We start from the raw sequence: 13625 nt of genomic DNA on the forward strand, positions 1-13625 counted from the left end.
TATAGTAGCAGAGCTAGGGGAAGGACTTCTAAAATATTTTCACTAATCATTAGGAAATGTTGTAAACTAAAAAATAGAGGTAGCCCCTGTACCTGATGTACTTTTTCATATTTCCAGTTATATACCCATTTTCCTGTAAAAATTTTCCACAAATTTTGGTTACCTAAGAAGCATAAGTATTAGAAATTTTAGACATAATTTCTAGTAATTGCTGTGTAACAATACATTTTTAGTAGTAGATTTATATTTGTTAAACCAATTTTGTGGTTTTTCTTTTTCTTTCTTTCTTTCTTTTTTTTTTTTTTTTTTTTTTTAAGATTTTATCTGTTTATTCATGAGAGATATAGAGAAAGAGGCAGAGACATAGGCAGAGGGAGAAGCAGGCTCCCTATCCCAGGACACCGGGATCACATCCTGAGCCAAAGGCAGATGCTGAACCACTGAGCCACTCAGGTGCTCCAATTTTGTGTTTTTTTGTAGTGATAAAAGTTACTGATTGATACAACCTTTATAAAGAAATAGCAACAATATGGTGGCAGATGGCTTTATTTTTTACCTCTTATTTGAAGGTATTGGAAACACTTACCACTAACCAGAAAAGTAATTTCTCAGTTGTTTGACCATACTGCTTGCTACTCAGAAATTAATGCATGGGTATTTCCATGGTGGATTTTATGTTGGAGGGTAGCTCTTCTAATTCTATATCCTAATATGAAAATTTTAGTATATCAGTAGTCGCTGTATGGATATTTAAAAGTGTGCTGACCCAATTTGGACCAGTGTTGTAGGTGTTGAGAGTTGTACAGCTAACAGAAGGGCAGCAGCCTGGGACAGTGGAAGGGAGAAGAATGTGGGCTTTCATGTTAAAGAGATCTGTGTTTAAATTCCTGTTTTTGCAGCTTCTGACTCTCCCTAGGAGAAGCAGATCTTTTGACATGCACTTGAAAAGTGGTAGGCTAGAAGCATGCACAGTCCAGGTTAGATTACGCAGGCAGGACAAAGAAAGAAAATCCGAAGATTGTTTCCTGGCTTAACAAGGAACCCTCCTGAGAAGTATCTAAAATTTTTTAGAAAAACATGTCAATTGAAACATTATTACTTGTGGAATGTGTCAAGTAGGGTAACTGTTTGGAAGAAGAGACTTAGAAGTTGAAGGTTGTCCAGGTCATCTTACAGGTCCTAACATCAGCTCTGAAGTCCAGGTAGGCACAAAGCAGAGCAGAATTGGAGGTGACACTTGAGAGTCCTCCTTCATTATTCAACCTAAACATGTTTTTTTAATAGCTGATTTTGAAAAACAGGTCTTTATACAGGTTTTTTTTTTTTTTGAGGTAATGTAATTTAATAAATGTTTTAAATAATTTAATAAGTATTACAATGTGTATTTTAATACCCAAAACAAACACTACAAAAAATATGCAGAGAGGTACAGTCTGAGATACTAAGATGGACTCCTGAAAAGAGTTTAGGTAACCTACAAGAAAGTAAGAAATTTGGAACTGAAGAATGAATACCAGAGAAAATCAACAGAAAATCATAAAATGCAGACTTATGTGCTAATGTGTCAGTAATTACTTTTATTGTGAATAGTCTAAATATACCAATCCTGAGATAGGCAGAGTGGATAAAGACCCAGCCATGTGCCATTCACAAGGAATTCAAATCCAATGACACAAATAGGATGAAGGAAAATAATAAAATGGAAAAGATACACCACAAAATATTAATCAGAAGTAGGTGGGCCAAATTAATATTTAGTGAAATATAGCTCAGAGTCAAGAAAATGACTAAAAATAAAGAGGGACATCACATAATGATAACAGGGTTATTCATCAAGAAGACAAAATAATCCTTGATTTGTACTCACCAAATAATGAAATCACAAAATAAATGAATCAAAAACTGTTGGAGCTGAAGAAAAGAAATTAGAAGTGAGAACTTCAGCCCCACTCTCTGGTTAGAAGTGCCAGGTGGGAACTCAGCAGTGACAGAGAAGATCCTCACTGAATCAGCCAACCAGATCTGACATCTACAGACCACTCTCCTAAATAGGAGGAGAGCATACGTCTATTTCAAGTGTCCACAGAACATGCACCAAGATAAAACATATCCATAAAACCTCAAAAAATTGAAAAGAATTTGAAACCATACAGCATACAGCATGTTATTTCATCATAGAAAATCAAATTAGGAATTCATAACAGCACAGCAATAGGAGAACTCTAAAACATGTGGAAAGTGAACAGTGTACTTTAGTTGTGGGATAAGGATTTGTGAATATATACATAACTGCATGAAAATGAAAATACAACAAAGTACACGGAATGCATGTATGGCAGTGCTGAAAGGGAATTTCATAGTAGTCAGTGCTGACATTAGAAAGAAGTAAAGATCTCAACTTAATAATCTAAGTTCCTGGCTCAGGAAACTAGAAGAAGAAGAGCAAAATTAAATCAATGCACACAGAAGGAAGGAAATAATAAAGATAGAGCAGATCAATGAAATTGAAAATAGGAAGACAAGATAACAAATCAATGAAAGCAAAAGCAATCACCAATCTCAGGAATGACAGAGGAGACATTACTGCTCCTTCTGAGCCATTGAAATGGTCACTACGGAATGCCACCAACAGCTGCAATCTAGTCTATACACCTGCTTAGGTGATGGACCAGTTCTTCCCAAATCACAAACTATCCAAACCCAGTCAAAATGAAACAGATAATAGGAATGGTTCTACAAACAGTAAGGAAATGGAATGAGCAATTTAAAATTTCCAAGAAGGAATTATCTAGGTCCAGATATTTTCATTGAAGAATTCCTTGAGACCTCTAAAGAAGATTTACTGTCATTTTTGCACAGCAGTTTCCAGAAAATAGTTGAGGATGGAACACTGCCTAGCCTATGTTAGGAGGCCAGTTACTAGGGATGCCTGGGTGACTCAGTGGTTGAGTGTTTGCCTTCAGCTCAAGGCATGATCTCAGGATCCCGGATCGAGTCCCACATCAGGCTCCCTGCAGGGAGCCTGCTTCTCCCTCTGCTTAGGTCTCTGCTGCTCTCTCAGTCTCTCATGAATAAATAAATAAATCTTAAAAAAAGAAAAAAGGAGTCTAGTTACTGTCCTCATACCAGCACAAGACAAAGCATAACAAAAGAAATCCACAAATATCCCTCATGAATATAGACAAAAATTTATTTTTAATAATTGCCAATTGATAACAGCAATATATATAGAAAATGCTATATCATGACAAAGTGGAGCTTATTCAGAGTACTGAAGGCTAGTTCAACATTCTAAAATCACCCAGTGTCATCCACTCTATGACAGACTAAAAATTATATGATCATATCAGCTGATGCAGGAAAAACATTTGACTACATCTAAGACCCATTCATGATAAAAACTCTCCACAGTTTGGATTAGATGATAATTGCCTTAATTATGCTTAAAAAGCTTCTGTAAAAACATAACAGCCAACATCATATTTAATGGTGAAATTCTGAATGCCTCTCTTTCAGATTGGGAGTAAATCAAGGATGTTTGTTCTTGCCACTCTTAATTCACTATTAACATTTCTAGCTACATAGAATAAGACAAGTAAAGGAAATAAAAGGAATTCAGATTGGAAAGGAAGAAATAAGAATGTCCCTGTTTGTGGATGACATGATTATGTACATAGACAATCCCAAGGAACCTATGAAAAACCTCCTGAACTAATGATAATAAGTAGGTTCAGCAAAGTGGCAAATTACAAGGTCACCACTCAAAAACCAATCTCATTTCCAACATGTAGAAACAAATAAAAACTGAAGTACTCTTATAGTCCCTACTATGAAAACAAAATCGTAGGTATACTAAAAATAACAGTGTGCTCATGAAAGTAATGAAAGACACTCTAGTCTTGGGTTGGAACATTCTGGTTTTCCTAAAATTGAATATAGGTTTAATACAATTCCCATTAAAATCTCAGCAAGGTTTTGTTTTTATTTTTTTAGACGAAAAAGCTTATTCTAAAACTAATTTGTAAAGGCTAAAATGGCAAAAACAGTCTTGACAAGGAGGATAAAGTGAGAGGGATCACTTCCTGATGTTATGGAATGCTATCTAGCTATAGTTATTAATACTGTGTAAGAAGAGTAGAAACAAAGGTCAGTGGAACATTGCAGAGGACCCAGAAATAGATACACACAGATGCTCAAGTGATTTTTGATGAAGTGCAAAAGCAATTAAAATGGAGAAAGGTTAGCCTTTTCAACAAATGAGGCTGGAGCTAGTAGACATACATGGGTTAAAAAAAATGAACCTACTCTAAATGTTACGCTTTATATAGATATTCAATAAAAATGGATCATGGAATTTGTCTTTTTCTAACTTATTTCACTCAGCGTGATACCTTCTGGCTCCATCCACATCATTGCAAATGTCAAGATTTCATTCTTCCTGATAGCTGAGTAGTATTCTGTTTGTGTGTATACACACACACACACACACACACACATACACACACACACACACACCATCTTTATCCATTCATTAGTCAATGGACACTTGGGCTGTCAGAGAAAGACAAATACCATGTGATCTCACTTGTGTGGAATTTAAGAAAACAGATGAACGTTGGGAAAGGGAAAAGAAAAACAGGAGAGAGGGAAACAAGCCATAAGTGACTCTGAACTACAGAGAACAAACTAAAGGTTGATGGAGGGAGGTGGATGGACTTAGATGGGTGATGAGCATTAAGGAGGCACTTGTTGGAATAAGCACTGCGTGTCGTATGTAAGTGATAAAATCACTGAACTCTACTCCTGAAACCAATGTTGCACTATATATTAACAAAATTTAAGAAAAAAAAATGGATCATGGATTTAAATGAAAATTATCGAAGTGTAAAAACTTAAAAAAAATTGAGGAGAAAATATTCAGAATCTAGTGTAGAAAAATTGTTCTTAGGCACCAGAAGCACAATTCATAAAAGAAAAAAACTGGTAAGTTGCATCTCATTAAAATTAAAAGTTTGTGCTTATGAAAGATGCAATGAAAACACAGGGTACAGGTGAGGAAAAGACTTACCACCATACTATACCATCTAGAATATGTAAAAATTCAACAGTAAAGAAAAATCAAATTAGAAAATGAGAAGATGGAAGAGACTTTTCTCCAAAGAAGACTACAGATGGAATATAAGCACATGAGAAAATATTCCATGTCATTAGTAATCTGTAAACACAGATTAAAACCCAGTGAAATATCAGGACACACTGAGTGAATGGCTACCGTGAAAACTGATGCTAACTAGCAGTGATGTGAAGAAAAGAGATCACTCCTACATTTCAGGTGAGATTATCAAATGTTACACTTATTCTAGAAAATCATTAGTCTCCTAAAAAATTAAATATGCAATTATTATATGACCCAGCAGTTGAACTCTTGGACTTTTTAACACAAAAAATGTTAATTTAAGTTGGCATAAAAGGCCATACATGAATGCGTATGCCTGCATTATCCATACTAGCCCCAAATCAGACACAGTCCATATGTCCTGAATGGGTGGGAGGGTCAGAGAAACAGTTGTACATCATACTAGGCTGTATAATGTTAATAAAACACAGGTCTCTTCTGTGTGGTTCCTTGTCTTGAGGAAAGGACAAATAGAAAGTATCCAATGATTGTTTGAAGTTACGTAGTTTATTTATGACTGCTTCACAAAAGGTAAAACGGGAAGAGAATAAAGAGTAATGGTCTGAAAGTGAAATTAAGAAAAAAAATCCATTATAGTGTTAAAAAAGATAAAATACTTATAAGTTAAATTATTGTTAAGAATAAACAACAAAGCAGTGTTGAAATATACTAAAGACCTCCATAAATGGAGAGACATTCCTTTTTTTAAGATTTTATTTATTCATGAGAGAGGCAGAGACATAGGCAGAGGGAGAAGCAGGCTCCCTGTGGGGAACCCGATGTGGGACTAGACCCCAGGATCCAAGAATCACACCCTGAGCTGAAGGCAGATGCTCAACCGCTGAGCCACCCAGGCATCCCGACATCCTATGTTCATGGATTAGAAGTACTAATATTGTTAAAATGGCAGTACTCCCCACATTGATCTGCATATTTGGTGCTATCCCTCTCAACATCCCAGCTGACTTCTTTGCAGAAATTGAGAAGCCAATTTAAAAATTCATGTGGAAATACAAGGGACCCAGAATAGTGAAAACAGTTTTTAAAAAGGTGAATAAAATTATAGTATTCATACTTCTCCATTAAAACTTTATTCAGAGTTATAGTGATCTAGACAGCATAGAACTGGCATAAATTCAGAATTGAGTTTGTGAGTAGTTGCTTTTCAAGAAATGTGTATTTAGGTGGGTACTTTTCTTTTGACCCACTACCGTTTGTGAGATTCTTCCATTTTGTTGTGTATAGCCATAATTCGTTCATTGTGTCTTTTATCCATTCTGGTGGTGGCTATTTGGATGGCTTTTTTGTTTTGCCTATCAGAAGTGATTGTAACATGTCATACCTTTTGGCTCATTTGAGCACACATTGCTATCGTATATATACCTAAAGAGTAGAGTTGTTGGATTTTGAGGTATGTGATGCACCACTTTAGTAGGTACTGCAAATGATTTTGTAAGGTTGTGAACAAAATTAGATTCTAATAAGCGGTGTGTAAGAGTTCCTGTTGCTTCATGTTTCCCAACAGTTGGCATTGTCTGCCTTTTTAATTTAGCATCTCCAATATGTATGTAGTAGTTGTGGTTTTAGCATACCTTTTCTTGAAAAGTAATAAGGTTGGACACCTTTTCACATGATTTTGAGAATCTTTTTTTTTTTTGTTTTGTTTTTTTAAAGATTTTATTCATTCATGAAAGACCTAGAGAGAGAGGCAGAGACACAGGCAGAGGGAGAAGCGGTCTCATGCAGGATCCTGGGACTCCTGGATCATGCCCTGAGCCAACAGCAGACGCTCGATCACTGAGCCACACAGGCATCCCAATTTTGAGAATCTCTTATTTGGAAAGAGCCTGTTAAAATCACTTTGCATTTTTCTTCTAAGTTATCCCTTCTTTTCTTAACAATTTATAGGCCTTTATATATTCTGGCTGGGAGTTTCTTTTTTTAAAAAAATTTTAAAAAGTTTTATTTATTTATTCGAGAGAGAGAGAGAGAGAGAGAGAGGCAGAGACACACAGGCAGAGGGAGAAGCAGACTCCAGGCAGGGAGCCCGATGTGGGACTTGATCCTGGTCTCCAGCATCACACCCCGGGGTGATGGTGGCGCTAAACCGCTAAGCCACCGCCTGGGCTGTGGCTGGGAGTATCTTATTAGTTACATGTTGCAAGTATTTTTTTCCTCCCTGGTGTGCTTTGTTGAACAGATCTTTTTTTTTTTTTTTTTTTAAGATTTTATTTATTCATGAGAGATACACACACAGAGAGAGAGGCAGAGACACAGGCAGTGGGAGAAGCAGACTCCATGCAGGGAGCCTGACATGGGACTCGATCCCGGGTCTCCAGGATCACACCCTGGGCTGAAGGCGGTGCTAAACTGCTGAGCCACCGGGGCTGCCCCTGAACAGATCTTCTTAATTTTGATGAAGTCCGCTTTATTAATCTTTTCATTTATTTTTGGGGTTTTTTGTTATGTTTTTTTAAATTTTTGGTTGTGGAGAAGATGGAGTCTTTTTAGGTTTGGTGGGGAAGAAATATTCCCTACCAAAAAGCCATGAAAATATTCTATAATATTTTTAGGGCTTTATTGTTTTGACTTTGACATTTAGAAGGAAAATTCATTTGGAATAGATTCTTATGTTTTGATTGATACAGGGATGTAGCATTTGTTATCTCCTGTCATCTCCTGTATATATCGAAGTTTCTCAACACTGTTTAGTGAAAGGATAATTCTGTCACTGCTCTGCAGTGGCACCTTTCTCTCTCTTTTTTTTTTTTTTAATTAATTTTTATTGGTGTTCAATTTACCAACATACAGAAAAACACCCAGTGCTCATCCCGTCAAGTGTCCACCTCAGTGCCCGTCACCCATTCCCCTCCAACACCCGCCCTCCTCCCCTTCCACCACCCCTAGTTCGTTTCCCAGAGTTAGGAGTCTTTATGTTCTGTCTCCCTTCCTGATATTTCCCAACATTTCTTTTCCCTTCCTTTATATTCCCTTTCACTATTATTTATATTCCCCAAATGAATGAGAACATACACTGTTTGTCCTCCGATTGACTTCACTCAGCATAATACCCTCCAGTTCCATCCACGTTGAAGCAAATGGTGGGTATTTGTCGTTTCTAATGGCTGAGTAATATTCCATTGTATACATAAACCACATCTTCTTTATCCATTCATCTTTCGATGGACACCGAGGCTCCTTAGTGGCACCTTTCTCATTAATCCAGTATCCATTTTCATGTGGACCTCCCTTCTGGATCTCTGTGTTTACATTGCTTATAATTACCTATCTTTTTTTTTTTTTTTAAGATTTTATTTATTTATTCATCAGAGAGAGAGAGAGGCAGAGACACAAGCAGAGGGAGAAACAGGCTCCATGCCGGGAGCCTGACATGGGACTTGATCCCGGGTCTCCGGGATCACACCCTGGGCTGAAGGCGGCGCTAAACCACTGAGCCACCAGGGCTGCCCTATAATTTAATTACCTATCTTAATGAAATGCCATCTTGCCTTCACTGTTCTAGTTTAATATTTTAGTTTTGGTATATTGTAGACTTAGCCATCCTTCTGTGTTTCTCACATTTGTCTTATTCATGCTTGGCCTTTGGATTTCCCTGTAAATATTAGGAATACCTTGTCAATTCCTCCCAAAAAACATGTTAAGATTTTGATTGGGCTTATGTTAAATATATAGGTCAATTGATGGGCATATGACAGACATCTTTGCATCCTGATTTTAGGAAATGATGTGTTCTCTAGGTTTTATTTAAATTCTTTCAGTAATGCTTGATAGCTTTCATTTAGAGAACTTGACTTGCTTGTCTTTTGTTAGTTATAGTCTAACCTTAGTTTTTCTTACTAGTGAAATGGGCATATTTAAAAAATACTTTCTTGCTGTCCATTACTTGTATGTATATACTTGCTTTCTGTGTCACTAATTTTTGTTTTAATATTTGCTTATATCCTTGTACTTTCTTTGGGGTTCATTGGCTTTTTTCCCCTTACTTTCAAGTGGATATTTAGCTTGTATTTTTAGCTTCCGTTATATATTGTGTGCGTTTATTTTTATCTGTTTTCCTCAACATTTTTCTTTGGCTTTGGCAGAATGGTTTCACACACTTTGCTATGTTGAGTTTTTGTTATCATTCAGTTAAAAATATTTTCTAAATTACATTGTGGTTTCTTTTTTGACCTATGAGTTCTTTAGATCTTAATAATTGATCCTTCTTGTTCTTTTTAGAAAGAGATAGCTTTGGCCCACAACATATCATTTTCACCTTGAATGACTTATATTTGTTTTTATTGCTTGGTTACTGACAAGTAATCCATTTATCATGTGTGGGTAAATCTTTACTTAGTTCCCCAAAAATACAAGTACTTCATGAAATTCTGTGACGTGTTCTTACCATGTATTTTTTCTTTAGTTTGATACAGCTTTTCCAATTGACAAAATTATTAGTAATGATTAAATAAATGTATGGATAGCAAATACTCATATAAGCTTATATGCTTGTAAGTACCTTTAAGTCTTTTGTCCTTCTCTGCTTGATAAAAGAGTCTCTCTCAAATTTGTAGGGCTTATTTTTTTTTGTTTGCTAAGTTGTACACTTATTCCTTTATTCATCGTTGAGTAAATGTTTTATTTATGATATGTTCTGTTTTGTGTTAGGCTTTGGAGGAATTCTGTTCTCACTTTGTAGGGTTATTTAATCTAATAGGGAGGGGGCATAATTTTTTATAGGACTAAAATCGCTATACTGTATGTATGAGTTCAGTTAACAAAGAGGACACAGAAGAGGCAATATTTATCATTTTTCATAAATGGAGCAGTTTTCAGGTCATCCCAAATGCCGTTTCATGGTTTGTTAATGAGAGAGAATTGTAAAGAAATTCAACTAAAAGATGAATTTAAATATAAATTATACAAATTAATGTTCATTGCTTCAGCATAAATTTTAATTCTGACTTTTTTATTTTTACTAGCTATTTCTGCTTTGTAATGAAATTGTATTACTTTATAAGCTTACATATAGATAATTAGTGTTTTATATTACTCTCTGCAGAATCAAAGAATTCCATCGGACATGGTATTTCTTAGGACATCAGAAAAAGCAGGTATTTTTATTTGTATTTAAATTGCTGGTCATTTAGTATTTTAGTTTAATTTTCATTTTGAAAGGTAAAAGTTAAATTTATTCTTACAAAAAGTTTTCTTCAAATGATGATACATTGAATTCGTTAATCCTGAATCACATTTCACTGTTGATATTTAAAATGGTGATCTTTACTGTAAATATTTGTTTTAAAAAATACAGTCCTATCACAACCTTTATATCAAATGAGTGTTTTCATTCAAAGCTGTTTGATATCCAAGTAATTAAATGGTGATGTTGCTCAAAATTTGATTGCTAGTCTGTATTTTCAGTTTTATTAATTGAGCAAAAATTTATTTACCACTTACTTTGTGCCAGGTATTACTTTTTGTTTTGTTTTGTTTTGTTTTTGTGCCAGATATTACTTGTTGCATCAGATACAAAGGGAATGAGACTGAATTTTTCCCTTCAAAGAGGTCATGATCTACTTATGTATGGATATACATACATTGACAGTAATACTCTGATTATATAGATACTTTTAAGAGTTATAAGATGGGTGGGGGTAACAGGAGAGGAAACAGACAATTTGCTTAGGTGAGTGGGTTTCACAGGGTAAATGATATTTATATGACCTGAGCTCTCACCAGTAAGAAGATGGTGGAAAGGGGGTAATGAGATGGAAGCCTCATGTGGTCAAGGGAAAGAACTGTGTGTTGGAAATCAGGAAACCTAAAGTCTAGTCTGCTTAGGTCAATTCTTAATTATGTGATCTAGATACATGGTCACGCATTTTCATAATGTCTAAAATGATGAGAGGTGAGGCACCTGGGTGGCTCAAGCAGTTGAGCATCTGCCTTTGGCTCAGGGCATGATCCTGAAGTCCTGGGATTGAGTCCCACATCAGGCTCCCTGCAGGGAGCCTGCTTTTCCCTCTACCTATGTCTCTTCCTTTCTCTCTGTATCTGTCATGAATAAATAAATCTTTAAAAAAAAATGAGAGGTTTATCAATACCCAAGTTCCTTCTGTGTTGCATTTCTGACTTTGTTGAATAAATGGACAATATTTTTATAGGAAGCTTAGATTGGAAGCTCAATATATATGTCTTATTATTTGTAGTGTAAAAACTCTAGAAATGGCAAAGTTAAATTTTAGAGTTGTTAATTTATTTTATTATTTTTTTTAATTTTTAAATAATCTTTACACCCAATATGGGGCTTGAACTCATGACCCTGAGATCAAGAATCACATATTCTTCCAACTGAGCTATCAGGTGCTAGAGTTGTTAATTTAGCTTTTTCTCCATATATAAACAGCATTTTTTCCAAAGGACATTTTAAGTCATGAGAAAGAAAAATGTTTTTTCATCAACTGTAGTTATGGTTATTTACATTTTAAGATGAGGCTGCCATTAACAGAAGAGTTCAGCTACACCTAATAATCAATGTGCTTGATGTCCTTTTTTGTTTTTTTTAAAGATTTTATTTATTTATTCATGAGAGACACAGAGAGAGAGAGAGGCAGAGACACAGGCAGAGGCAGAAGCAGGCTCCATGCAGGGTGCCTGACGTGGGACTTGTTCCTGGGACCCCAGGATCAGGCCGTGGGCTGAAGTCGGCGCTAAACCACTGAGCCACCCGGGCTGCCCTGCTTGATGTACTTTATGTATTGTTTTACTGATCAGAGGTTTTCTTCTTCCTGTGGAGCAGACTACAGAGCTCCTCTTGCAGTCCATTTCTCTTTCTTCTCAGAAATACAACTAGACTCCCTTTTCTGCTAGATTGGGCTGGTACATTAAGGTCTCGCCAAAGGAGATGCGCTGAGGCTGGTGTGCTGAGGTCTGGCCAAAGGAGGACAGCTGACAGTCTTGTGTGCCACTTCCAGGCCTAGTTTTAACCTCTTTTGTAGCTGTTGACTCTTTCCTTCCCAGCGTCAGTTTAGTGTCCATGACTAGGGTAATCTTAGAAGCTATTCTTCAGCCTGGGTTCATGAATGACTGTGGAACAGAGCTCTCTCCTCTCCCATTACCAAGTGATTCTATAAGGGAGATATTTAAGTACCCAAACTGCAAGGTTTATCATTAATAGTAGCTCATGTTCCCTTAACATCTGCAGTGCTATGGCCGGCAGTGGACTGCAAGCTCTGCCTTGCTTTCACTTCTTGCTTATATAGATCCTCAAAGTCACTGGCATGAGACATGAAGACCTTTTAGGTGTTCCTGGGCATATGTGCAGCTCTGCACAGGCAGGTGGCTTCTGGGCTCCCAGGAATGTGTTAGGATTTGTCAGAGCCTCCTTTACATCGTCTGATTTTCTAGATTTTCTTTTAAATTTTTTGGTCACCTTGTTTACCACAGTTCTGTCACCAGATGAAGTAGCTGTGATGTTAAACAGTTGCTACTGATAGTTTTCTGATGAACAGTCCAGAGAAAACACTGTTGTTGATATATGTGCTCTGGGTCAGGTCAAATCCAGGCAAAGCCCTAATTGGTCAAGTGATTACAGTTCTCTGGACATGGATTTGAGGACCCCAGCCCTGATTTGTCCCCATCAGTGGCTGCTAGAATTTCAGTTTTCTCAGTCACCGTGGAACCATAGGCTTAGGGGGAAGAGGGTTTGGGAGTGGGAGAAGACAGAACACTACACAGCTCACTCTCACTCAGCTCGATTTAGCCGTGTTTCTTGAGTAAATGCACCTGAGACTGTTGCAAGTCTTTGATTATTCTCCAGAATTCTGAAAAGGTTGCTTTTGATGATTTTTTTACTGATGGTCCCAAAATTACGGAGGAGTGGATTTTCAGAGATTTTTTTTAACACTGTCATCCCTGTTTACATCACCTATTTGTTTAAGATTTGTTTGTCTTTGTTTCTAAATGTATTCAGTGTAATGAATAGCAAAAATGTTTACGTTTGAGAGATGGTTTTATATTAATTGACCTTTTAATGACTGTGGTAGAAATGATCCTGAATATGGAAATATATAGATAATTAACTTAAAAAGAAATACAGGTTGTGTTAGGAGATAAAAGATGAAAAATAACCACTTTAAAGCTGGAAGATGATGAGAACTGTCCATTTTGTAGAGGAGGAGTCTGAGGGCTGGACAATATGAATGCCTTGTTGAAGATGTGACTAACAGCAGTTTACGTTCTTCAGCCTTTGAATGACTTACAGCAGCAACACATAAATAGAATATTCAAGCATTAAGCACTAACAAGATACTCTTTATTACGTTAGCTTTGTGTAAAGGACATTCTATCTAAACTGATGATTTTTAAAAACATTTTCTTTCCCTCTAGTTTTCCCTTGGGTTTCATGTTGTAGGGACATGTGGTAGTGTAATGATAATCAGTCTTT

The 13625-nt window shown here is 36.3% G+C and overlaps 1 protein-coding gene across 4 annotated transcripts in view; it reads left to right on the forward strand.

Moving 5' to 3' along the window:
• The window catches only part of ATP9B (ATPase phospholipid transporting 9B (putative)), a 240280-nt gene that overhangs the window by 62114 nt on the left and 164541 nt on the right, over positions 1–13625 (forward strand). For 2 of the 4 annotated variants that reach the window (XM_025997772.2, XM_025997774.2), the window contains exon 7: positions 10239–10290. The exons of the other annotated variants lie outside the window; for them this stretch is intronic. In XM_025997772.2, coding sequence (XP_025853557.1) covers positions 10239–10290 — 52 coding nt within the window. The remainder of the gene's footprint in view (positions 1–10238; positions 10291–13625) is intronic. 4 annotated transcript variants of the gene reach the window in all.

The sequence above is a fragment of the Vulpes vulpes genome, chromosome 5, assembly GCF_048418805.1.
Source record: "Vulpes vulpes isolate BD-2025 chromosome 5, VulVul3, whole genome shotgun sequence".
Classification (NCBI taxonomy): Eukaryota; Metazoa; Chordata; class Mammalia; order Carnivora; family Canidae; genus Vulpes; species Vulpes vulpes.